General features: G+C 34.8%; 1 protein-coding gene and 1 long non-coding RNA gene across 6 annotated transcripts in view; one reads left to right on the top strand and one right to left on the bottom strand.

The window, feature by feature from the left end:
* LOC143239483 (uncharacterized) overlaps positions 1-27,557 on the bottom strand; it is a 56,855-nt gene that overhangs the window by 10,428 nt on the left and 18,870 nt on the right. The window lies entirely within an intron of this gene.
* Positions 18,782-27,557, top strand: part of LOC143239480 (homeobox protein cut-like) — a 383,408-nt gene continuing 374,632 nt past the window's right edge. For 4 of the 5 annotated variants that reach the window (XM_076480566.1, XM_076480567.1, XM_076480568.1 and 1 more), the window contains exon 1: positions 18,782-19,168. In XM_076480566.1, coding sequence (XP_076336681.1) covers positions 19,106-19,168 — 63 coding nt within the window. In that variant the 5' untranslated portion in view covers positions 18,782-19,105. Of the gene's footprint in view, positions 19,169-19,860; positions 20,030-27,557 lie in introns of all 5 variants that reach the window. The other variant, XM_076480573.1, reaches the window with a different exon arrangement.

The raw sequence follows: 27,557 nt of genomic DNA on the forward strand, positions 1-27,557 counted from the left end.
GCTGTTTAATTTTTTCACACTTTACATTTGAATCAAGGTTTAATACAGTTAATGTGAAATGAATACAATTATTACAAGAATTAATGTAAGCAATATAAAATGTTCTGCTTTAGGATTCAAAGTCATCCTCTTGATTCACAGAAGTCTGAAACTACTAATAAAGTTTTTCCATTACTTTATTAGTTCTACAATCACTCTAATGGAAAAGAAGCTTTTTACCAGGAAAATATTATTAGGAAACCTGTTCCATGGTAGCAGCTTCTGAGGGATGGTATTAACACACTTTCAAACATGACACTCTTGGGATCTGTAAGAGGTCAGTAATACAAAATATGATGCTAGATTTGGGCTCACTTTAAAACCTACTTGTAGACCACCACCCTTTTTGGCAACTTTCAGGGCATGTTTTACCTATACAGGAATGGATGCCCCTGGATGAGTCTACATGTTCAGCTTAATTCTGTTAGCTCTAAAACTATGGGAGGAATCTGTGGACGTGCAACATTAATTAATATAGGAATAATAATAAATTAATGGACTAGTTTAAATTATTGGAAGATTTTATTTATATAATCAAAAGGTAAGAGGTATCTTATAATAAGTATACTTCAGGAACCATATACTGTCTTATGTGTGTCTGAACTTAGAAATTAGTTTCCATGTACTACCAAATCTAAGGAAAGGGAAATGTGATATTACTGTGAGTTTCCTTAAGTCTGAGGAGCCAGAATTATTGTTTCACTATTTTTCCAACACGCAGTGTAAACCTAGAATAGTATGTAGTTCAGTAGTATTGTGTGGTTAGTATTTGCATGAATATGCTATGTTTTCAGTACATCTTAGTATTTTTTTTTTTTCAGTAATGCTTTATATTTTCATTATATGTGATTTCTGAAGTTAAAATTGTATATAGTGTAAATATGTTTCTTACTGAAAACTGAAGTGTGTTAAAAAAAAAATCTTTTTATAGATAGACAAGTTTGTACCTAAATTGAAATAAAGTTCTGGATTTGACTTTTTTCTTGTCACAATGATTGTATGTGAGATAAATATTTCCTCAGCACACTACCATCAGAACTTCAATATTAATGATTATATATATGCATGCATGTATGTATGTGTGGTTATATACAATTGCTGTCATTTTAAAATCACCCAACTTCATATTTTTTTTTGTGGTTTGTTTCATATGGAAATGCTCTCAGAAATATGTTGCTACCACATTCTGTTTTTTTTCACCAATTTGAAATGGTGTCTATTTGTAATTCATATGACTCAATTTCATAATCACGTATTTCTGAATCTGTTAAGTTTGGTTCCCCAGTGGCACAGTGGTATGTCTGCTGACTCGCACCACTAGAAACTGGGTTTTGATACCTGTGGTAGGTAGAGCACAGATAGCCCATTGCATAGCTTTGTGCTAAATTCTGAAATAAACTGTTAAGTTTTGCTTTTAGATGTACACAAGTCTGATATGAAAGCAATGATATGTATGATATTCACACACACACATACAACATTATGAAGAACTCTGTAGTGATAAAAATTATAAATAATTGATAACTCAAAAAATAATTTATGTGCATATTTGGATTATATACAACTATTAAAGATGATGAAGACAATTATTAGAAAAATATGCATTGTCAGGTTTTTTTTTTACATATTACATTAACATAAAAAAATGCATATATACAGTTACAGCCTCTTACTCTTTATGTAATTTACACTTGTTATGAAAGTAAATTTCCAGTAGTTGAATTTGGTATTTGTATTTATTACAAGCTATGCTAAAACTCAAGTCTTAGGTCCACCTGTAATTAACGACAACAAAATTCAATGTTTGTTAATATGTGAGTATAGTGATACCAATCCCAATGTTTTGATCAACTAATTTATTGAAAATTCGTATATTGATTTGCAATTTAATGTAGCTCTGTGTTACAAATCATCAGTTTGAAACTATTGTGTTTCATTATCAGGCTTTATATTTATACAGCAGGTAATATCCATTTTACATTTTAACACTTTGCATATAACTATGTATAACATATAGTCAACTTGCTTGGTTTGTACTCGCAATACAAATATTATTTTATGGAGTGAAATTTTAATTGGTTTATCAACTCATAGACCCATTGGTAAATATAAGCTGATGGTTTATTGAAGCAGTGAAAAAAGTGTAGTGTATTTTCCCAAATGATGTAACTAACACCCCAATATGCTGAAACATTGCTTTGCTCCATTTCCCCAGGTAATGTTACTGACAACACAGTTTTGATATGTATCCTATATGTATATGTCTTATATTCTTACATATAAATATATATGGTGGTGGTTGGGTGTGATATTTCTGAACATTATCAATATGGAAGATATTATACTTTATTTTTATAGTGCTCATCCAACTAATATGAAACTGAAAAGTGTGTACACGAGGGTGAACTAGTGAAATGTTATTAAAGGGTATAAGGAGGCATGTTTTAGGTAATATCACACAACACCTTCAGAGGGCTTTGTTCCAGTGTGGCCATAAGTTCATGAAAATATTAGGAGACGGATTGCACTTGTAATAATCTACGAAGAAGCAGACTGTTGGCAACTACTAAAACTATTGCTTAGGTTAACCAAACTGTGACAGAATAGGCCAATACAAGTGCATATAGGTATAGCAGTGCACATTATGTTACCCAGTTCCAGTATCTGCTAATTTTAACTCTTCATAAGACTCTGGGTGACTTTGCAAATAGTTCCTTACAAGCTGCATAATGTTCAAGCATTGAAGGAAAGGAGATGAATTTAACCCTTTTTGTTTCAGTTATTGGTAAGCAAATTTAATCCTTTCTAGAAGGTCAAAACACACCACTGCTTTATCTGGTTGGAAATTAATCTACACACAACATCTATGTACATCCATGATGCTAAGATGAGAGTATGGATTGGTTTTGTAGCTGACTTTGTTATTTTATCATACTGTTTTTAAAGAACTGTCAGCACCTGGTATGCAAAACAAAACAACTGGAATGCAAGCTGGCACAGTACTATACATTTCTCACAACCAGTGTGATTCTCATGCTGCAACAATGAAATGTGATAGACACTATGGTTTTCTTGAAGGATAGTGATCCTCCAAACTGAAACATGTCTTGTGAGAATGCTTTCAGGACATAATAAGTCAATGTCACTTTTGTAGTGATTGGCTACCTCATCCATCAGACCTAATGCCAGCTGATTTCTGGTTGGGGGAATATATACATGGAGTCGTGTGTATCGTGGGAAGCCTCGTACAATACCAGAGCTCAAGGATGCTACTGATTGAGAAGCAACCAACATATCAAATGAGATGAGTGTTGTTATTGTAATGTCCATTGTCATATGGATGCAAAATATTCTGGATGCTGGTGGAGCACATTTTGAACAGTTGCTGCGATTGATCAGACATTAAATCGTAGTTATTACCCCTGATGGAAACATGATTCAACTGTGGATTTGCAGTCACATAATACTCTTAATACTTGTGCAATCTCTATGTCCTATGCCATACTATTTATGACGTATGATGTGAGTAATTGTGAAACTTTTTTTTTCTTCTTATAATCACCCTAGCTGGATGGGAAAGTTCAACATGTAATCTAGTATCAAAAGAAATGTAGCATTTACCCAAAATTTTCAAGCAACCAATTTCTTAACATAAATTATCATCCTCTCCAGATGATCACACAAACTAGCAGACAAAACGCTTAAACATAAGCCCTTGACTAAACAAAGATGTAAAAATTAACCCATTTCTATCTGAAATGCACAAATGACGAACTTCTTCACAGACCAAATATATATATTTTTTTACTTATAGTAGTAATTAAGTAATATATTATTAAATATTGAAGTATACTGTAAGATATCATAGTTCTTCATTACTTTTGGCAATATTTTTATAACACAATAATATTACATTATTATATTGTTTCTAAGGGTTAACTATCAGATTTATAAATAGCCACAAACGTCTGGCTATATTCAGGAAGTTGTGCTTTTGCATAACTGAAATTTACGCTTTACTCATTTCCTGATTGAATATTTCATGTTTTCTGCTATTTCTGTAACTGTAATTTGGTGAAAATTGTGTATAACGGGGTGTAATGTTTTTCTCAATAACGACCTCCATATACACACCGTGTACTACTCTCGGCTTTTATTTATCCAACAAATTTCTCCCCTCAATAGAAAAATGTTATTCAATTAAGAGTGCACTAGTGGCGGAAACAAGGTATTTTCATAACTGGTACAAAATAATATCTATATAAATATAATATTATTGAATGCTGTATGTTCGTGTAACTACTTCGTAGGGTGTGAATGGATCTTAATCACAATTGGTATGGAGGTTCATTAGGTCCATGCATACAAATTCTCAGTTTTGCATTTTGCAGTTTTTTTTTTAGCGTTTTTTACCACTAATTTGCCTTTTGTTTATGGATATTCACGAAATTTGGCCTGAAGGTTTGTCAGGTACATGTGGAGATACATGAACATTTGCAATTTCACATTTTATGTTTTGCTGTTTTTCAGGGAATTATTGCGTTTTTACATTTATATATAAGAGAAGCAACTTTTCATGTCTCAAGATAACCTTACATTAATCACTAATTTACATAATACTCGTTTAGGAGACCGTAGTCCAACTAGTTATGAATAAAATACAAAATCATACATACGAGGGCTGTTCAAAAAATACGCGGACTGACGTCATAAAACAAAATGTACTTTATTTAGAAGTTACAGGTCTGGGACCCCTTCAAAGTACTCTCCTCCCCAACGCACACACTTATCCCAACGGTGTTTCCACTTGTTGAAACAGTCCTGGTACGCTTCTTTTGTAATGTCCTCCAGCTCCTTCGTCGCATTTGCCTTAATCTCGGGAATCGTCTCAAATCTTCTTCCTTTCAAGGGTCTTTTGAGTTTGGGGAACAAGAAAATATCGCAAGAAGCAAGGTCAGGTGAGTAGGGAGAGGGTGGGGAAGAACAGTGATTGAGTGTTTGGCCAAAAACTCACGAGTTCTGAGGCACAAATTTCGCAGCAACGCGGTACATCTTCAATTTTTCGGTCAAAATCTCGTAACAAGATCCAACTGATATCCCACACTCTTCAGCAAGCTCCCTGACAGTCAGACGTCGATTTGCCCGCACCAGGGTGTTGATTTTGTCGACGTGTGGGTCGTCAGTTGACGTGGAAGGACGTCCAGGACGCTCATCATCTTCAATGGACTGTCGACCATCCTTAAAACGTTCATGCTACTTGAAACATGTCGTACGCTTCATAGCAACATCACCGTAAGCCGTGTTAAGCATAGCAAAAGTTTCAGTCGCAGAGTTTCCAAGTTTAACACAAAATTTCACAGCGAGTCGTTGCTCCTTCAGGTCATTCATTCTGAAATCCGCCAAACGAAAAAAATCGCACTTCACTTACAACCGCGTAGCTAATACACAAATGAAGATATCTGCAATCGGGAAATGGCGTCGTAATCAGTTGATCTGTGTGAACCTAGCGACACCAAGCGGATTCCCCTAGAACCAACTGGAGCCGCGCAATTCAAACAGTCCGCGTATTTTTTGAACAGACCTCGTATATTACACCCCTTTTTTCCTTGTAATTTAACATGAGAACTTTTCTGGAATAGTGTGGTTGTAGCTGTAAAACAGTAGCGTTTCTACATCACATTAAACACAAATACAGAGCAGCGACCTGCCTAAGCTCTGTTTAAACAAACAAACAAATGTGTACATACTAAATGATCTAACAAACAGAACTACTATGTGTTTGATATCCGTATGGTGGATGGGAAATTCATGATGACCTGCATAGGTAGCTAGTGAGTTGATGTGGCTGTCATCTCTGGGCCTGGCTGCATGACTTCCGACGATTCAGGTGAATAAGCATGTGTTGATGACGTTATTGGCAAAGGACTACGTGTTGATGTTGTTGGTAATGACTCTCCTGACCTTAAGGTTTTGACAATGGAGCACGACAGTAATTAGTGACTGAAGTTTGCTGTAGTTGTGTAAACTACCTGACATAGCTTGAATCATTCTTGTTGAAAACTTACTCATCAGGTTGGATGACGACCCGAATGCCGTATTTGGCAATTATATCATATGATTTGTGTTCAAATTTGTCGACTGTTCATCTTTTTCTGCTGCTTTAAATCTTTGTCACCTACCCTAATCATCGACTCTCTATCCTTCAATTTGTCAGCATTTAACTTTTCCTTTCTTCTTTTGTTTGATACGTGTTGATGCAAGTCTGTCTCTCTTATCTACTATACCTTGAGGTAATTTGGTTCTAAGATGCCTATTAAACAATAATTTGGCTAACGACTTTCCAGTTACTGTGTGTGGTGTGATAAGGTAAGCTATCGAAATTGTTAAATTAGTTAAATCTGGATCATTAGCAGAGATGTGTTCTACTTGTCGATTTGTGAGTGTTTTAGGCACTGCAGATTTTGCAAAGAAATGCATATACTCTTCCGCGACATAAGTTATCTATTGTTGCGTTTTGAAACAACCGTGACAATGAATCTGCAACAATCTGTCGATCTGATTTATGAAGTACAGTAAAGAAATAGGGTTAGAAATACAAAACCCACTCTTCTGTATGTGCTGATGGCTCTAATTTTCGTAAATAGATGAAATCAAGCAGCTTATGACCTGTGATCCACTCGAACAAAATTCCATACAATATGTTTATGAATACAGCTTCTTGATATATGATGAGCTATGATAGTACATGATATTACTTTCAATTGATCATGTTGTTTCTGAGTTAAAATGGTCCCTACATCCACTGGGTTTGCATAACAGATTGTTGTGTTTTAGCATTTAGATTAAAATTTCTGTAGATGCCAGTTTCAGTTTTAATGCATTGAATGACTTCTGTTGTTAGTCGCCCCAAACAAACCTAACATTTTTTATGAGTTAACCTATACAACCTTTCTGCAAGTAAGCACTGAAATTAACTAAGTCTAGAAAACTATGGACTTCTGCTGACGTTTCCAGGATGTTCATATGTTTAACGGCTTGAAGTTGAGGTTAACCTTTCTCGGTTAACAAATGTCCCATGAACACAGCCTGTGAAAGTTCGAACTGTAACTCATTTTTGCTTAGAGTCAAATCTTTCTCTTTAAGCCTCTAATTATGCTCACTATGAGGATGTCTGTGTAAGATAATATCGATCGAAATGTTCTCAGCACTTTTATATCCCTGCAAAGTTTGCCTAATGATGTGCTTGTAAGTTTTGGGGGCTGAACAAATACCAAACACAGCTTGATTATGTTAATAATAAAGATATCTACAAGTCATACATACTGTGATCTCTCTAGATTTTTCACTGAGCTCGAGTTGATGATAGTCTTAACAGAAATCTAGTTTACTGAATAAATTTGAGCCATTCATGTTGTGAAACACCTCATCTACTATAGGGAGAATCTGATGTCTTTCATGTTGCATTGACTCATTAGCTTTCCTAATATCTTTACATAGCCTTATCTTGCCCGAATATTTAGGCGTGACAGTCACTGAACTAATCCACAAACTAGGGTCTGATACTATCTCGATTATATCGTTTTCTTTCAGCTTCCTTCTTCAAATTTTCTTCTATTACTCTGATGCAAAATAAACGGAATTCTATGGACTGGTTGTGCAATAGGCTTCATTGTCTCATTAACGTGTTGTTCTGATTGATAATCTCTTAATTTACTGAGGCCATCAAAACATTTGGGGTATTTACTCATAATGACATCAATATCTTACTCCATGTTAGGGGATAGACAGTGTTTATAACCCATCCTTATACGTATCTAATTGTAGCGCAGTTTTACAACCTAACAAAGACTTTCTGCTACCTTTAACTACGAAAACTCAGCTCTAATCACATTGCTCTTTGTAGGGTTAACAGAAATGTCCACAACAATTTTTTTCACTATTTACATCCATAGACATAGAGGGTGTTGTAGGTAACACGAGGTGTGTATGAAATATCATGTTGAGACAGTTTCACACTTTCATTTACACATTACAATTCATACCCGAGTCTTAAAGCACTGATAACGGAATTTTACTAACCACCAATCATATGGTCAAGACATTTTCATTACTATTCGACAAAACAAAAACATTTCCATCTTCTGATGATTTTGTACCATTACACAAATTATAATTAGCCATATCATCCACTTTTTTCTTACAAGCGAAACGGTTATCTGCTTGGAAAAATCCTTAGTCCTGCATATGGCAGTGAGTTGCCCTTGAAAATGATACTTACTGCAAATCTTGTCCTTAGCCACATGGCAATTGCGACCTATGTGTTGTGTATAACCACAGTGACAACATTGAACTGATGGTCTTTCTTTGGTACCAAACTCTGTTTTAAGAATTGGAGTAGAACGCAGCATTGATGTACCGTTCTTATCACACGTGTTATGGCTTATACGGTCGCTATACATGTTATATCCTCTTCGAGCTGCTTATTGGTTTGCTATTGCTGGTGTTCGCCCGATTCCTAACACCTTTATAAAGTTAAGACATTTTTTGTCTAAACAATTTTCTAAATAAGTCATTTACACTTATCTATATCCACATGATAAAGCTGTTTCTTAATGTGTATTTTAGTGAAAAATAGGTAGGATGTGGTATCGCTATTTGGGTAGTACAACTACAGTTATTACTTCTTTTAAAATAGTTTACTTTGTAGCTTTTACGGTTGATACAATTTGACTAATAATTTTTATAACTATTCTTCTTGCAAAACTTATTATTATAACCTCCTCGCAGTTTCTAAAGTCCTGTTTAAGTGTTTGATACACATATATATTCATATATAGAATTCAAACACTTGCAGGAAAAACCTTTAAACACTTACCTGAATATACCTGACTGAATATATATTCTACAGTAGTAAAGGATAGGTAAAACTAATGTTTTTTTTTATCTGTGACGCCTAAATAAACAAGGCTTGACTGTTTTGTTATCATTATTATGACTACTTTAATTGTAATGCAAGTGTTTGAATTATCTTTTTTCTTTCAAAAGCTCATACCTACTTGGCCTCTTTTTCTACATAACCTGTTCTGGATTGGGGATCGTATTCATTCTAAAGAGTAGCTCAAACATTTGCACCAGTTAATATACGTTGAGAGTTACCTTCCTTGAATATGTTTATTTGAAAGGTAAACTAAGAATTGTGGTATACTGTTCTAAGGCTTGGGAGGGTAGTATGGTAATAACTGGAGACGAGTTAATTTTTTTCCATCCCTTTGTTTAGAAAAGTAATCCATTTGGTCTACCATATTTTTTAATAGATATACTTTTACAGATTTTCACATATAAGAAACCTGCTTTGTACAACACTGACTTTATTTTATGAGCTAGTTACACACCATCAAGACATCTTTTCCACTTAAGTATTTTTAGATCTTTCTTATGAACGAAGTTAACAGAGGGTTAGTTTTGTATTTCATATTTACTTTCTTTAGTAACATCACTGTGTTTAAGTGTCAAAAAATGTCTAAAAGTTAGAGATTCCTTACTTTCACCTGGGAAAATTAAAGATGTGGGTACACTGTGCTCTGGGAGAGATGGCATTATTGCTTTTATTTACCTCATGTTATACTTTCTCATCTTATAACAGAGATATCTCGAAAATAGATAGAAAATTCAACAATCTCTGTAATGTAGGAGTGCCATCCAACATACTGCTCGCTTCTCTCTTGATTTGATTTTGTTTAACATTTTATCCAGTGTCTTTTCTTAAACCACATCAAGTCATTTTTGTTTTTACCTCTTTGTTATACTTACCATTCCTCCTTTTATTTGTAATTACTAACTAGAAAGTAAATCTGCGAAACTGAGGATATCACAGAGTTAGGTGATAAGGCGAAATTTTGGTACTGTGACCAGAGTATTTATTTTTGATGTGTGTGTTTCTCCGTACTTCTGTATATTTTTGTGTAGCAGAAGTTTTATATTTCAGTAACTTGGAAATGACATTTTCCAGATTAATGTCTTATGTACAAATTGAGGCATTCAACAGCTGAGAAAGTAGCAAGGTCTGTGAGAAGATTTCTTCTTGATATAGACATGCCAGTGATGCTCTGGGATCTATAAATCTGTTGAACAGGGTTTGCTCCTGAATATTATCCTTGGGCCACAAAAGGCGTGTGTAGCTGTGAACTTGAACACCTGAAACTGAGTAGAGAAGTCTTTGTAGGGCATTCAGCTTGTTGCCAGTCAAAAAAACCCTTCTCCAAACCTGGTCATTGTTATCAGTGGGTACTTAACTGAGACTGAAAGTGCCACTGGCTGATGAAGTCTGTACGTTAGAACTGTCTTACTACCAGGAGAGACAGCAAGAACAGTTTAACAAATACAGTAAACTGTGGGACAGGTGAGAGATTCTCAGAGATTAGGAGGTGAGCTGCTAAAGCCATGTTGGGTCTTGAAGACCGCCGAGGTATTTCAGAACTAGAAGACATGTTTCCTACGACAATTCATAATCTTACCATCCAGAAGCAGAGATAAAACAGTTGTTTGAATGTAAGGGTCTCTGTGCATCAACCCGCACCTTTGATATTATGCGTATTTCAGTGTAGTGTTGGCAAAAGTAGTGCTATAATCACCCGTTTCTACACCCACAAGTTCCTTTTAACAAAATAAGCAAATTTCTCATCCAGTATAAAATAAAATCTGGAATACTTATTTAAATATTTTAAGCATGTTATTGATTAAAACAGGTTGGCTCGAGGACAAGCAGGTAAACATCATTTGACTCAGTAAGGTACTTGGATGGTGAAAAGTCCAATGACTGGGATACAGTTGTAACTAATTTGCACAAGCATTTTGACCTTGTGGTATGTGTGTGTGTTTTCTTATTACAAAGCTACATCGAGCTATCTGCTGAGTCCACCGAGGAATATCGAAACCCTGATTTTAGTGTTGTAAATCCGTAGACTTACCGATGTTCCAAGGGTACGACGACCTTGTGGAAAACTGAGTTATAAACTAGATTGAGTTCAAGACGTAGAAAATAAGTCTCTCAGAGAATTTGGCTACTTAAGTGAATGATGTGCATTACTTATATGGGAAGATGTATCCTTCCATGGCATCAATAGCTCGTGAGAATATCCTCATGGATAAATTAATAAAGAGACTGCCAAACAACTGATGTAGTATCATTTTGAAATTTGAAGCATCTGTACTCTAATGAAAGCAATATATGTGGTTTAATGTGGTAATTTTGAAGAGGTTGCAAGAGAAGAAGCTCACAGTGGTAGCTGGAAATGACCATCTTGAGAAGACAACGTGATATAAAGGCCATCTTTCACCACATATTACCCAGATGCAGACACGTCCTGGGAACGTGAAACAGCTACAACGGGCATCGTAGTAATACCAGTGGGAAAACCTTCAGGAATTATCATGATGATTGTGTCACAGAAAATATCACAAGTGCCTTTATTAAACATTATTCTGGAAGAGAGGGCCAAAGCATCGGCTCTGTTTGTGGGTTTACAGAGTATTATAGCATGAACTGACCTAAACTTGCCTTGCCGCAAGATAGGTAAAACTAACCATTCCACATAACTACTGTGCAGATGCAGGAAGGCTTGACAACTTATGGCTGCAACCACTTCTACTCTGGAATAACTCTTGAAAACCAGGTAAGTTTTGTTGCCAGTTCTGTTTATTCAGAGCTAAACGGTTCTTGGTATATGCCAAGAAAAATACATAATTGTGAGGTCGAATTCCTGGTTGATACTGGAGCCGCCAAAACACTGGATGACTTTGTAGTGCCAAGCAGAAAAATATAATGCAGTGTAAAATTTATTAATATCGAGGAATAGTTTCGCATTCATTCCACATGCCATTCTACTCAGTAAAATATTAATTTCGTTTCTTGATTTTTGTTGTATTTTGTAAAAACTCGAAGGCCCAAATTATGGGATGGCCTTTTGATAACCTAATTTTACCAAATGGCTAATTTGATTGAGGAAGCTTCATTACCTACTGAAATCCTATTAGTAGGAAGTAACATAAAATTAGCATAAGTTAGAGTATGTTTTCTCAAAAAACTTATAATTTCTTTCATTCATAAAACTAAGTTTAATATAAGCCTAAACAGCAATTGCAACCAAATATTAGACAAATTGAAGTCTTTATGTAAATTGTTTACTAGATTGCAATTCATTTGAAGACATGCATTAAAGACTACAAAAATGTGACTTTTTAGTACATTATCTGTTAACTTAAAGAATCTGTGAGTTGAATAATTGAAATTACGTTTTAATATTAACTAGACTATATAGTGTTTAAGCCATATTTTAAACTTAGATCTTAATTAAAGGGCCCTCAGTGGCACAGCGTTTTATCTGACGGCTCACATCCCTTGAAACAGGGTTTCGATGCCTATGGTGGACAGAGCATAGTTAGCCCACTGTGTAGATTTGTGCTTAATTCTAAACAACAAACTTACTAGAGGCGCCTCGTGTTAAGATAAACTAAGTTCTAGAATATTGAGGCATATTAGGAATCGAAATACTTTTCGTTGTCAAGAAACTAAACCAGAGATATAAATAAGATTAGACAATTTTTATTAGATGCAAATAGCTAATGAGGTTTGGGTTGCAGTGAGCATTTTGCTTTAAGCTAGCAATGAATTAGCTGTTTTGTTTTCTCTTGGTTTTGTTCCAGTATCAATAACCCATTTGAATCAGTTGTTAGTTATTGTGTACAATCATTAACTTGATAAATCATCTGCGAAATTATACAAGTTTATTTCTACGTTAGTAATAGTACAATTAGTAAAGTATTTCTATTGGAACGTCATTTGTAACTGTAGGCTTGTAAGTTACAACAACGTATAAGTAAGTAGAAATGCTTAGGAAGAAATATATTAATTTGTTATCGTTAAGTAAACTGGTCTGCTAATAATTTTCACCAAACAATTTAAAATAACGTATTCAACAACAACAAAAACAACGTTAAAACAATAGAAAATTTCTAGCCTTAGATTGGAGGATGCTGTACACGCACGGTGTTCATAACGTGTTCTAGTGCCTCTCATTTAGTAGGTTAGTTTAGATTATTTGGTGAAAACAATGCGAAGTTCAGTACATGTAAGGATAACAAATTAATTTCTCTCTTCCGTAACGTTTGCTAAAAGCTATTATTACTTGTACACAGTTGTTGGCCTAAGTTTGCAGGTAACATTTTTTACCTCTCTTACTTCAGAAATTTGCTTGGTGATGGTAGTATGACTAACGTGCAATAAATTTGTAAAAGTTCATGACTAATCCATCGAATAACTGAATATCCACGGTGTTTAATACTAACGTGAATACTTTACTAACTTTTCAATCAGTGAACGAATTGAAAACTGACTCAATACTTCACTGATTCTTGCATTTATAAGGTATCTTTGTTTACAGATATTTTTCAAAATCTCGATTATTAACATTTATGAACATTCTAGGAATATTTTTATAAATTTTAAGTCTAGCATCATCATCGTGTTAGCAGCTGCCTCTAGTAAACAACTATATTAAAACATTGAAGATAATCGGTTACAACAATATAAATGATAAATTAAAACTTTTCATAACATTAATCACACATTTTTACAGAGAGGATCAATTTGAAATATGTTATTGTTAGTGCTCAGCTCGTTAAATAACGTTATGAATGAGAAAATCACACCGTAGTATCGATAGTATCACTAGTGGTACTATAATAGTAAGCAGAAATCAAAGAAACCAAGACAGCATTACAATGTTTTATATATTTTCCTAAGTGTAAACAACTCATTAAAAAGGAAATACGCATATTTTCTAAAGCTAGACATTAACTGGAATGTGTGCGAAATATGGTAAAATTTTCACAACTTTGAAAATCAAGAACGTTTGAAGGGAAGTATACAGAGTATAATCGTCTTTAAAAATTGGGAATTAATTATGTGTAAGCTAAATGGTTGTACAAGTAAATATTTTTATAAGTGTTTGTTACGTATAAAACTATAAAAATGGTTTTATCATCAGAAGAATTAGACATAAGTTTAACAAAGCTTACTATAACACAAACGTTTAGATTTTCATATACTCATACCACTAATATATAAGTTGTCCTTTGAAAAGTTTCCAGATGACCAGAATTTCCCCTTTATTTGAGATTGTATGAGTCTGAAAGCAAAACAAGCACTCATGCAACTATAGAAGACCATTCATTTTTTCCACGGAACATTTTCATTTTCACCATTAGGAGCACATCAAATTGTTTTGAATTTCACGCAAAACTATACGAGGGTTATCCGCACTAGCCGTCCCTAATTTTGCAGTATAAGACTAAAGAGAAGACAGCTACTCATCAGCACTCACCGCCTCTCTTGAGCTACTCTTTTACTAACCAATAGTGGGATTGAGTGTCACATAATAACGCCCCCATGTGTGATGGGACGGCGATTCGAACCCGCGAATTATGAGTCGAGTGCCTTACCACCTGACCATGCCAGATAGAAAGTTCATAAATAGTTTACGTATTTAAATTATTTTTTGTTGGACTTACCGATAGATTAAGAAAGCTAATAATAACTTTTTAAGGGAAGATCACAATATGGTTATTCATTATTCTGATAATAAAGTTAAAAGAAAGCGATTCTTACAGATAATCAATCATAAGAGAACTTTTATTTTAATAGATGTTTCGCCTTTACGGCTTCCTCAAGGTTAGAACACAAAACTGGAATTAGAATGTTATATTTTTTCTAACTTTATTATCAAAATGTGTACATTTCTTTAGTATGCATTACAAGTTTTGAAAGATAAACTATTTGTTATTTAATAATTGGCTTGTCCTGCTCGAATAAAATCGAAAACATCGTTTTTATCTTCGAGAGTCAAATGTTTTTGATGAAAATCCAGATTCGAAGGACTTTCATAAACGAAGTATTTAAAAAACACGACACACGGTAATTTGTTTATACACCTACCATGAGTAAAAAATTAAAAATAAATCAACGCTCAAACTATGTAAATTTTTAAACGATATGAAATGGATAAAGTGAGTTTATTCTATAATGTTACTGAGATGAGAAGTCTCTACATATTTTAACAGATTTACTCAAGTGAATATACTCTAACAACTCACGTCTCTAACTTCACATGCTTTAAGATATTCAAATACCCTTTGAAAAATTAGAATTCTTACAAGATAATCTATGTTAGCTTATAAGAGCTTAGTAATCTATTATACAGGGCGTGATTATATGTAAACAAAGTGATTATTGCAGAGAGAGGAAAGCTGGAAGTGAAATACAGTTTAAAATTTATGCTCCTCATTTATTTTGGCTTGATGCACCACCACCACCACCACCGTCTTAATTTCATATTCTCCAGTGCACTATCGACTTGATGATAACGCACAGAAAACAGGCCTTGTGAAAAATTATAAGAATTAGAACACTGACTATGAAGAGTATGTCGTTTCTCTACTGGAAAAATTCATGAACCTTGCGAAAACTGCGATAATCTACATATCGCTGTCCAACAGGAACTTTCTTGATTTGGACTGGGTTTGGTGTGCGGGTTATCAAATGTTATTTAGGTATGATAAAATTGCAGTAAAATTTAGACACCTGAATTTGCTTCGATGTTTTACTTGAATCAAAGAAAACCACTCTCTAGTAATTTTTGATTCAAGATTTAATAAGAAGTGTTAATTCCACATGTCCCCCAGTGGGACAGTGCTATGTTTTACGGACTCCCTGCGGTGGACATAGCAGATAGTGTGACTTTCTCCTAAAACAAACAATTTTGCATATTTTTTATAAAACCTTTGTCCTAGTTTTTAACGTGATAAATGAGAAAACGTTCTATTGAAATCCATGGTGTAGTTACTGAAGAGTATTTTTAACAATAAAGATAAGTTTAGAGTTATTAGAATAACAGCAATGCTTGTTATAAAGTTTTTAGTATTTGTAGGTCTTGTTAAGTTTCAAATGAACAAAGAAAAACATAACAAAGAGAGACCTGTCGAGTGAACAAATTTTCACTTGATAAAAATCAGGTGTTGATACCCATAGTGGGTGCAGCACAAATAGTCCTTTGTATAGCCTTGTGTTTAACATTCACTTTTTTGATAAAGCTATACATTTTCATTATTCGATGTAAAATGTTTAAAAGTAAAACAAAGCGACGGTAAGAAACAAACACTTAACACCATTAAAAATTGTTATTAAAAATACTGAAATGTTAACAGTAACGTTTTATGCTATTAAAGTTAAGAATGACTCAATATACACAATTCTGTGGAGGCCACACAGGTATTATCAGTAGAAGGATATTGGTAATTGTAATATTCAAGTCCATTAATTACATTGTCCTCTTCGATCCAGATGTTGGAATCATGTTCTTTCAATTCATCCGATTTTCGGCAATGATTTTCATTTTAACGCGTTCTTTGATATTTAACTATTCTTTAAATTGGCGAATTCTATACTCGTTTTATATTGTTCCTTCTAAGATGACTTAACGACACTGTGCTACTTCACCTTTGTATCACAGGATCCAGCAAATGCCAGTTTTCTCTTGTCTTTATTCTTCGTAAATTAACAAATATGCGCGTATCGTAGAGTACCTCTCCATAACTTAGTGTGTATATATATCTTTACTGATATAGATTAATTAAAAAGATTACATGCTTCTAACGTACAATTGGTTTTGGTTTGTTTTGAATTTCGCGCAAAGCTATACAAGGGCTAGCCTGCGCTAGCCGTCCCTAATTTTGCAGTGTAAGACTAAAGAGAAGGCACCATCCACCGCCAACTCTCGGGCCATTCTTTTACCAACGAATAGTGAAAGTGACCGAACATTATAACATCCTCACGGCTGAAAGCACGAGTATGTTTGGTGTGACGGGTATCGAACCCGCGAGTGCCTTAACTACCTGGCCTTGCCGGGACCCTAACGTACAAGATAAGCGTTCAAAGTTTAATAGAATATATTGAAACTGTCAATGCTAATTTAGCAGTCGGAAACTCCCATAATCAATCTCTTCACCTAAGGTTACACTACTCGATGAATATTGAGAGGGTTCTAACATAATCTTTCCATCTGTTTGTTCTTGTCGTGTAATGTTTTTCTCCCAGCAACGCATGTGAAAACGTAATTCTGGGTTTTGTTTGTTTGGGAATTTCACACAAAGCTACTCGAGGGATATCTGTGCTAGCCGTCCCTAATTTAGCGGTGTAAGACTAGAGGGAAGGCAGCTAGTCATCACCACCCACTGCCAACTCTTGGGCTACTCTTTACCAACGAATAGTGGGATTGACCGTCACATTATACGCCCCCACGGCTGGGAGGGCGAGGGTGTTTAGCGCGACGCGGGCGCGAACCCGCGACCCTCGGATTACGAGTCGCACGCCTTACGCGCTAGGCCATGCCGGGCCCGTAATTCTGGGAGTACTAATGAAAACAACAATTCGTTAGAATTCAGAGTTTTTATTCGGTCAGATTTTACTTTTGTAAATGCTGTTTGTAAACATCGAATCTGTTTGGTTTCAACCCAAGTAAGAGGAAAAAGAAATTCTGAAACCGTTAAAACGATTGCCATTTCATTAGATGATGAATATTATTGCTTATTTTCATAAATCAGTGTCCAATGTCATTTCGAATTTGAACAATTTTAGATTCTACTTGGCAAAACTGAATGAACCTCCACTTTTTGAAGTCTTTGTAAGCTATCTATTGGTTCCAGGTTCACTACAGAAAACCACAAAGACGATAAACAGTTTTTTCTATCAGCGTAAAACTTCCAATTACCTGAACAGATTGCACAATCATTAATAACAAATTTTAAGATCAGAAAGACCAGACTCAGAAACGATAGGTTAGTAATCGGAATATTATTTGTGATGTGTTTAAGTTAATATCCAGATCCACTTAAATATAATACTTTTTAAAACCGATTGCTCATTATTATAATACCCCAAATATTAATAATAAGTTTGAAAATTTAATTTGTATAAAACTTCATTATAATGTGGCAAAACACAGGTTAAGCAGTTTATGTAACGAAGTTATTCAATAGCCAGATTATTATCACAAATCAAGCAATATTGTGCTGCCACCTATTGGTAATAACAAAACATAATATTTGTCAAAACAACAAAGGTATGTACAGAAAATATCGCAGTGAATCTCCAACGTGCATATGCACGGTTATGTGTGAAAATGAACAAATCACTAACATCACTTCTAGCCTTGTTATTTAAACTTATCTGTCTCATTGACTTAATCAAAATTTTTGTTTTTTCGTAAGACCTTGATAAAGTGAAATACATTAACAATTCCAACATCTGTAGGAAGCATGGAAAAAGTAGTTACAATTACAGCGTAACGCAAACCGTCTATATTTTGAATGTGAATTTTGTTGATCATTACATTAATTACCAAACAAACTAACACAAAATAAAAAAGGCATCAATATTATTTTTTAAGTTGAAGTTTAAAATCTAACCCTCACAGAAGGTTTTAATTAAAGTGAAAAATAGTAACAAATATAGAGGTTAAAGTAATTTCTGGTTTAGCATTAGCACTAAGCCTAAATCCGTACTTTAGTCTTAAACCATGACATTATCCCTTAGTTTACCGCTATCTATTCACAACAATGATTACCCAGTACTTGAATAAACCGAAAACTCACACGTAAATCGTGAGCACAAACAAAGTGTTCTCACTCCAACCTACTGACGTTTCATCAGTGAGGTTTTTAGCTTCTCCGCAATAAAATTCTTGATGGAAGAAGTGAAGTACTGCTGGTCACGCTAACGCTACCACGCCGAATGTATGCTAGCGCTTTGCTATTGGCGGCCAATTCCATGCGAAGCGCTTAGTATGAAAATTAGAGAAGGCGCTTTAGCAATCAAACAAAAACAGGGCGCAATCGCTTCGGAATAGAGTGACGTCAGGCATTTTAGTGCTGTTGGTTGAAAACTCGGGTTGGAGATTATATTAGAAGATCCACTGTCACGTGGACAATTAGTTGTCATTCGTCGTGGGCAAAGATGGCTGCGAATATACATTCTCTGTTACAGTCCTGGAAAAAATTTGACTTATTGGGATTTCAGGTAAGTCTGTAACATTTCTCATTTTAAACTATTCTGGACAAAATAAAAACCCTCGGAAGTTATTTTTATTATTTTACCAGATTTTTCTTTTTGTTCCATATTTTAATTAAAAATGTATAATTCTAAAACTATAACAAAATTATAATTTAGTGTTTTTGTTGGGCAATTGCATAAAATTAATTTTTGTTAATTAATGTCTGTATATGTTTATATATACATACCATAGAGCCTTCAGTTCTTTTAATACAAATACAAAAGTAAGAGTGACCAATAAACATATTCCAGAGCATAGGTAGTATTTTGAAATTCGCGCAGATTTGATAACAAGGTAATCGGGCCAGCTACGTGGATGTTGCAGAATTCTACGGCGCTGAGTGAGCGATGAAGCCGGGATTAAATATAAAGCAGTCGGTGAAGATTTCAAGGGCTTTTTTCGACTATGACATGCGAACTGACGACGGTTCTTATGTTTGTTGAAAGTAAATCGCTTGGTGTATAAATGTTATTTGTGAAAAAAAAATGGCATTAAGTATTGTTGCGAATTTTAAGAAGTTCCATTTAATACATCCAGTAATAATTATTATAATATTCATTTGTTAAAAAAAGAAACTAATTTTGGTAATTGTCGGTTTCTTTTTTTCTACATTTTATTGTTCAAATAATCGGTCACAATCGATTTTTGTTTATTATAGGGCACATTTTTTATCCCCTTATTTGAACGTGTGATAATAAGAAAGATAAGAATCTAGATACGGTACATATTGCCTCTACTTTTATCACGTAGATGTTTTCAATAAGTGGCCAAAGTTAGTATCATCGAAGAGTCGTTCGAAAATTAGAAAAAGTGATCTAGATGTAACGGTAAGGAAGCTTAGAAAATAATAAAAAGCTGTGTGGGAAGAAAGGGAGGAAAATTATGGTAACATTTTTGTAGAAATAATTGATTAGTATAGAGTATACAATAGAAGCATAATTGCGATGCGTTATAAAACAGGGTAGGAAAAACACGACAAAATATATTGTCGCTATAGGTTGTTCATACTTATATACGTTTTTACGAAACACCAGCTAGATGAAGCATGTGAAATGTACATTATCAACACTGAAATTTTGTATGTACCTTTGACCAAATGGATATACGACTAAGGAACTCGCTTTATAGGACTAATACGTTTTTTGAACGATTTTTGATATTATATTTTTTATTTTTATATTTTTTTTTTATGTATTTAGGCAGGGAATGTTATTTTTTTTTTTTAAATACATTGCAATTCTTTTGTAGTTGGTTTATCAGATGAAATTTACAAAACTGCTTGAAAATCTATAATCTTCTGTAGCCTGACGCTTCCACATAAGATCATATCCTCTTATAAATGTAACATATACTCAGAAGTTTGAATAACTTAAGCTTGGGTGATGATTCACGAAAGAAAAAATATATAAATTTTTTATATGTTGTGAATGTGCTTTATACGAACTAGTACTTCTCTAAAAAGTTAAGGCTTTAAGACATCAAATACGCGGCCACTTTTACAAAGTTTGTTCAAGGGCTGCGTGCGTATTAAAACGAAGGACAGCACGTTCACCGTGCCGACGAAGGGTCTTGCCGATTAAAGATAACTACCAACTTAAGTATTTTCCTACGTTTTGATAGTCTTATATTCTTTTGATAGTCTCGAATGCAGATATATTGTGTGTATGATATATCCCCAAAGATATTACAAAGTTGTTTGTAATAGAGAGAGAGAAAAAAGGCTTACATAGTGGAATGTACGATAGATAATCATTAATTGTTAATTACCCTGTATTTTTATTAAAGTTTTATCTAACAAGAGTTTGTAATTGTAAAACCAATCGAGGTACGAGTTGAATCGAAGGTCCACACGTATCACCCTCCTCCGAGACTTTAGCAGTTTTTATGAAACGTCGTGCTTTGTCTTGTCTTTTTAAGAGGACTCGTTCAGGTCAACGCAAGGCTAAAATCAAACCGACAAATGAAATTAACGTAATTTCCGAAAGGTCTGTTTTAACATTTTTGGCCTAGTAACATACTCCATCTGAGATTGATAGCATCTGAGGTCACTCGCTTGAGAGTTTTGCCACTGTGATACTCATACCGTTGTTTTTGTGTCGTTGAGGACCCACATAGCCATTAAGCTCTTACATACTAACCACATAGCCATTAAACTCTTACATACTAACTCTTTAGCACTGATAACAAAATATTACTATAAAAATTCTCGTAACGGGTTAAGCATTCTGATTATTATTATTTTTCATTTGGACTTGGATGTTCAAGAAAATACCTAATAAATACGAAGAAGCCTTCAAGTGTCAGTATAGCAGTTCTAAGTCATATCTATGTGTGCTCTTGTGTTTGTTTGTTTGTTTGTTTTCAATTTTGCGCAAAGCTTCTCGAGGGCTATTTGCGCTAGCCGTCCCTAATTTAGTTATGTAAGACTAGAGGAAAGGCAGCTAGTCATCACCACCCACCGCCAACTCTTGGGCCACTCTTTACCAAAGAATAGTGGGATTGACCGTCACATTATAAAGTCCCCACGGCTGAAAGGGCGAGCATGTTTGGTGTGACGGAGATTCGAATCCGCGACCCTCAGATTACAAGTCGAGTGCCTTAACCACCTGGCCAATGCTTGCATGTGTGTCAATGTTTTCTTTCTTCACGGTATTTTACAAAACGAGTTATGTTTGCGTGTAGAGTCCTTTCATGTTAAATATTTAAGTCATTTTCAAACCTTAAAGTATTCACACAAATTAATCGCCTCAAAATATGAACAAAAAGGCTGAAGGAATTACAGAGCGACAACAAATGAACCACCTAGTCGGGAGAGAGGGAGAGGGGAGGGAGTAGCAAAGGTTGAAGAGGGTTTTAATGTTCTCAGGTTTGAATGAACCGATGAAATTGGAAATAGGTTTTAGGATGTAGGGAACCGTTGCAAACGATAATCTAAAACTGACCCCACACTGAAGGTCAAAATGACTTTCAGGCCTCCCAACTGTGGTTTTATTGACTTGCATAAAAATTGGCATAAATATGTAAACGATCGTCCAAATTAAGTATTTTAAAATTATCCTATTGGGGAACTTCTAATGGGGAATTAAAGGAGCTTTTTAGCTGAAAAAATGACAGAATTGTCGCTTAACATAATTTAGTTTTTTCCCGTATTTTTTAAAAATAAAATTTAGATCTGTAGAACTATATAAGCAAGACTTGAAAATTAAGAAATAGTGAATTTAAGAGGCAAAAAAACCGTTAAATGTACGAACAGTGTAGACAACTATTTGGAGATTCCCGCTCAAAACGGAGGTAAAGTTTCTTTTCTTTTTTCACGATTATCATACAGCTGGCGGCTAATAGGTAAGGTTGAATCGAACCACGTTAAAAAAATGTTGTTTGTGGGTCGTAACGTAACGTTGGTGAGGGTCGCGGGTTCGCATCCCCGTCGCGCCAAACATGCTCGCGCTTTCAGCCGTGGGGGCGTTATAGTGTGATGGTCAATCCCACTATTCGTTGGTAAAAGAGTAGCCCAAGAGTTGGCGGTGGGTGGTGATGACTAGCTGCCTTCCCTCTAGTCTTACACTGCTAAATTAGGGACGGCTAGCACAGATAGCTCTCGAGTAGCTTTGTGCGAAATTCAAAAAACAAACAAACAAAACAAACGTAATGTTGGTCAAACTGCTTAAAGTGAAAGGAAAAAAATATATATTTGGTAAAAAGGAATTTCATCTATATTATTTTAGGCGATTGAATGAGCTTGTATTTACCAGAATTTTATTTCAGTAGAAATTTATATTCGGGAAAACTTGATGGCTCCTGTTATGAGCAAAACAGCGATCATTATTTACGAGTGTGCGAACCAGCGAGTGAACATTGCTATTTCGTCATTTCAGGAAATTTTAGTAAAATTGTATTGGCGTTACAAGGAAATACTTAACAATATTAAGTTGTCATGTGTTTTATAAGTTTTCAGGAACTGAAAATTGTTTACATTGATGTTTAAAAGTCGAACATGTAGGAGAATAGTTAAGGCGAAGACTGATAGTACACTGAATTTACTTCATGACTTGTCTGAACATGTAGGAGAATAGTTAAGACGAGGACTGATAGTACATTGAATTTACTTCATGACTTTTCTTACATTGTCTTGCCTTGTTCATGGTTTGTTTGTCACATACGAACAGTAATAAGTACTAGTTGACCTGCCCGTTCAACCCATTGGGAATACATGTGGAGTCAGATTGGATCGGCTAGTCTAACTTTATGTTACTTCCCTTAGAGGATTTAAGAATACAATTAGTCCAGCGGTTAGTAATTTATAAAAGGACACACATACAGACTTTTGTGAAATAGTATGTGCCAGGTTTGGTGATAATGACTCCAGTAGTTCGCCAGTTATACACGGATACACACACATACAGACTTTTGTCAACTATTGGTTTACTTGAATGTGCCATAGGCAAGTAATTGACATTTTGGACGGTGATTACTTTGACGCACGCATTAATTAATTAATTACAAGGAAACTGTATAGTTGGAGTCGCGGAAGCTGCTCTTATTTTCCATATTGGGGTTGCTGAGGAAAAGGGGTTGAGAGCCGTTTTTGTATAATGCTCTTATTATAGTTTTCATGTAAGAGTTCCATGTCATGTATTTAAATGGACGGGATAGTTTTCATGCCATTTGTTATTTGTTTTTCCTTATGCTTAATTTTAATAAAGTTTTTCGTTATGTTTACAGTTGACCCATTTCTTATTATTACATTTTTTTTTTCTATTTCTTATGCTCCTGATATATCACTTAACAGGTTTTTGTAATAATCTGTTTTGTTTCATACAAGATAAAACCCTATATTTATCATGTTACAAATAACATTTGTTTGTGGCCAACTATGTGTTAGTAAATAAAACTCTCTAAACCTTTTTAACGTAGAGCAGGGCTTACGTATTTTATTCTAGACATAGAAAAGTGAAACGTGTTATTTACTGTAGCTCATAAAAAAACCGCCAGTAGAAACTCATATTTACTGATATAGTACCATAGACGATAACAGCTGTAATCTCCTGTTCAAAGGGCGATGACAAACAGCTGGTCTTACTTGCAAGTATATATATAGCACTGTATAACTTTAACTTCATTATATATATTTACTTGTCCCTCGATGTTTTCGTTGAAACGTTACATTGTGTTACATGTAACGCACACATTCGTTTATGTATGCACGAATAAAACTATTTCGTTACACTTTTGTAGCTTTACAATTCCGAGTTGGTATGGGAGTTCTGATGGTATGAAGAAGTCAGTATTATCAGCATATGTATATAAAAATATTTAGATAAAGAAAACTGTTCTAAGTACTTTTAGTGTTAGTTGAAATCTGAACTTTTACATTTCCTTTTTTCTTGATAGTGAAAAGGTAGCATTTTGTTTTTTAACTTTCCTTCTTTACTTCCAAATTTTAATTAAAATGATTTATAGTTCTTTCCGACATAATTAGGCTAATAAAACTTGTATCTTACTATTCTTAAAATTAAAGGTAATCAATGATCAATGGAATTTTCAACGCTGAGGAAAAAATAAGAACTTAAAGCCACTTAAGTAAAATTACACACTCGAGGTGGAAGTTAAAAACTAAAATTGAAGTTCACTAAAAAAACAGTTGTAACATTTTACTAGAACCAATGATTCAATAATTTCTGCCCTCTATTGTTTTTCCATATGGCAGAAAGATTTTTATGTGAATCAACCAAAATTGATCCAGTACCGCATTATACAAAATAAACAAGCATGACTGACTTCGGTGCGTTTTATTAGCAAGTGTTAGGTTTACGTGGCAGTTTGAGCTGACTTTAGGCCATTTTGCACTCCTTAACAAGTGTCGGCTTGCCCTCGGAGACCTAGCAAGGTTAACTGAGAATGATAGTCAGGTTAACGATGTATATTTATGACTTCTTTAAACGTTTAAAAAAGTGAGTGGTGGTAATGTGCTTCTCGAAGTACAGTTGAAGGTGGTTGATGTATGCTTACGAAACTATTGCTTAGGATAATATAGTTCAGTTATAGTGGCTGGCTATTTTATATGTCTGAAATTTTATATGTCTATGACGACTGGCAATGTTTAGAATTTTGGTGTTTGTTTTATATTACTTTTTTGTGAATATTGAACTGTATATATTAGCGATTCCATAAAAGTTTTAATAATCACATGTGTTTCTATTTGAACATACTCTCTTCAAAACATATCCATCTCTATATAGTACAACATTTCTATTACCTGTGAAACGGCCCGGCATGGCCAGGTGGGTTAAGGCGTTCGACTCGTAATCTGAGGGTCACGGGTTCGAATCCCCGTCGTACCAAAAATGCTCGCCCTTTCAGTCGTGGGGCGTTATTATGTGACGGTCATCGGCCCGGCATGGCCTAGCGCGTAAGGCGTGCGACTCGTAATCCGAGGGTCGCGGGTTCGCGCCCGCGTCGCGCTAAACATGCTCGCCCTCCCAGCCGTGGGGGTGTATAATGTGACGGTCAATCCCACTATTCGTTGGTAAAGAGTAGCCCAAGAGTTGGCGGTGGGTGGTGATGACTAGCTGCCTTCCCTCTAGTCTTACACTGCTAAATTAGGGACGGCTAGCACAGATAGCCCTCGAGTAGCTTTGTGCGAAATTTCCAAACAAAAATGTGACGGTCAATCCCATTATTCTTTGGTAAAAGAGTAACTCAAGAATTGGCCGTGGGTGGGGATGACTAGCTGCCTTTCCTCTGGTCTTACACTGCTAAATTAGGTATGGCTAGCGCAGATAGCCCTCGTGTAGCTTTGCGCGAAATTCAAAAAACAAGTAAACAAACAATACCTGCGAATACGTATGTGACAATATGTATATATAAATAGGTCAGTGTTTTCTACTGTTTTATGATGAGTAATTTTCTATTCAAAATGCTCTGTACTTTACGAGCAAGAATTGAAAAATAAATAAACTTTATCAAATTATTGTTTCACCCAAACATCACAGAAATATATATAGACAAAACTGCAGACGAGCTATGGGTGTTTTACCTATGGTGTCAGTATCCAAGATATATATATTTTTAACCTGCTGTATAATTTGTTATTTTCATGGTTACGTGTACCTTTACAGTGTTTTAATGAACTTTTCAGTATTATGATTGCCATTCATTCTTTGTTTTTGTGCAAAGATACGCAGACGTTTATTTTTACTTTTATTTGCTGGATAAAACCTTTTCTTATGGTTACTCGCATTTAGAGCTTCACACTTCTTTAATACACTCATCAGTATAATGTTTCTGAAGTCATTTCTGTCTGCTGCGCCCATCTAGAGGAATCGAACCACAGATTTTGCGTTGTAAGTCTGTATAATCAAGACTATCCCCTCGGATATATTTACGTTTCAGAATTGCTAAAATAGACAAATAAATTATGGAAAAATATTCACAATTGTAAAGACTGGGAGAATTCTATTTCATTTATCTATTTCTGTTCGAACAAAAGCAGCTCTTAAAGTTGATTATAACACTAGTACTTTAAATAACAATTAGGAATATCGAACTAACGCTTAGTGGGCTACACGTTTTTCAAAGTAGGATATAACTTGAGATGTGATTAGCACTACTTTCATTTTTCAAACCGATTAGGTACTTTTTATATTATGTTTATTTATTCTACACGAGATATACGATTTGTATATTGGATAGTTTGTGTTCTGTTCATTATTTTTGTTTCCTATTTTACTTGCAACTATTCAATGACAATGACAAACATACAAATACAGAAAAAAATGAAACTTTGGTCTTTATTGACACCTTATGACAACAATAATAGAACCGGGTTTGAATCGTATTTATTGTTGACACACAACTACAAAGACGAGCCCAACAATAGAACTGAGACTGAATCGTACTTATTAGTTCTTCTATTGTTTCTTTAGTGGTAATATGTATACATTTATTTTTGTTAACTTCTATGAAGGTTATTGTTTTTACACTTAGTTCCTGTAGCAGAAATTCTGAAACGATTTTACTCCATTCATTGACATTGTCATCCGGTAGGACAGTAGTAAGTCCTTGGACCTAAAATGCTGAAATAGGGGTTTGAATTCCGTCAGCAGACACAACAGATAGCTGGACGTGGTTTTGCTATAACAAACCTTTCTCTCTCTCTCTCACACGCACACACACAGGTATTGTCCCTGATTCAGCGATAAGTTCGGCACATTAAGCCTAAAATCTGAGGTTTGTTTTTTTGTTTTCTGAATTTCGCGCAAAGCTACTAGAGGGCGATCTGCGCTAGTCGTCCCTAATTTAGCAGTGTAAGAGGGAAGGCAGCTAGTTATTACCACCTACCGCCAACTCTTGGGT

The sequence above is a fragment of the Tachypleus tridentatus genome, chromosome 13 (genome assembly GCF_004210375.1).
Source record: "Tachypleus tridentatus isolate NWPU-2018 chromosome 13, ASM421037v1, whole genome shotgun sequence".
In the NCBI taxonomy this organism is placed as follows: domain Eukaryota; kingdom Metazoa; phylum Arthropoda; class Merostomata; order Xiphosura; family Limulidae; genus Tachypleus; species Tachypleus tridentatus.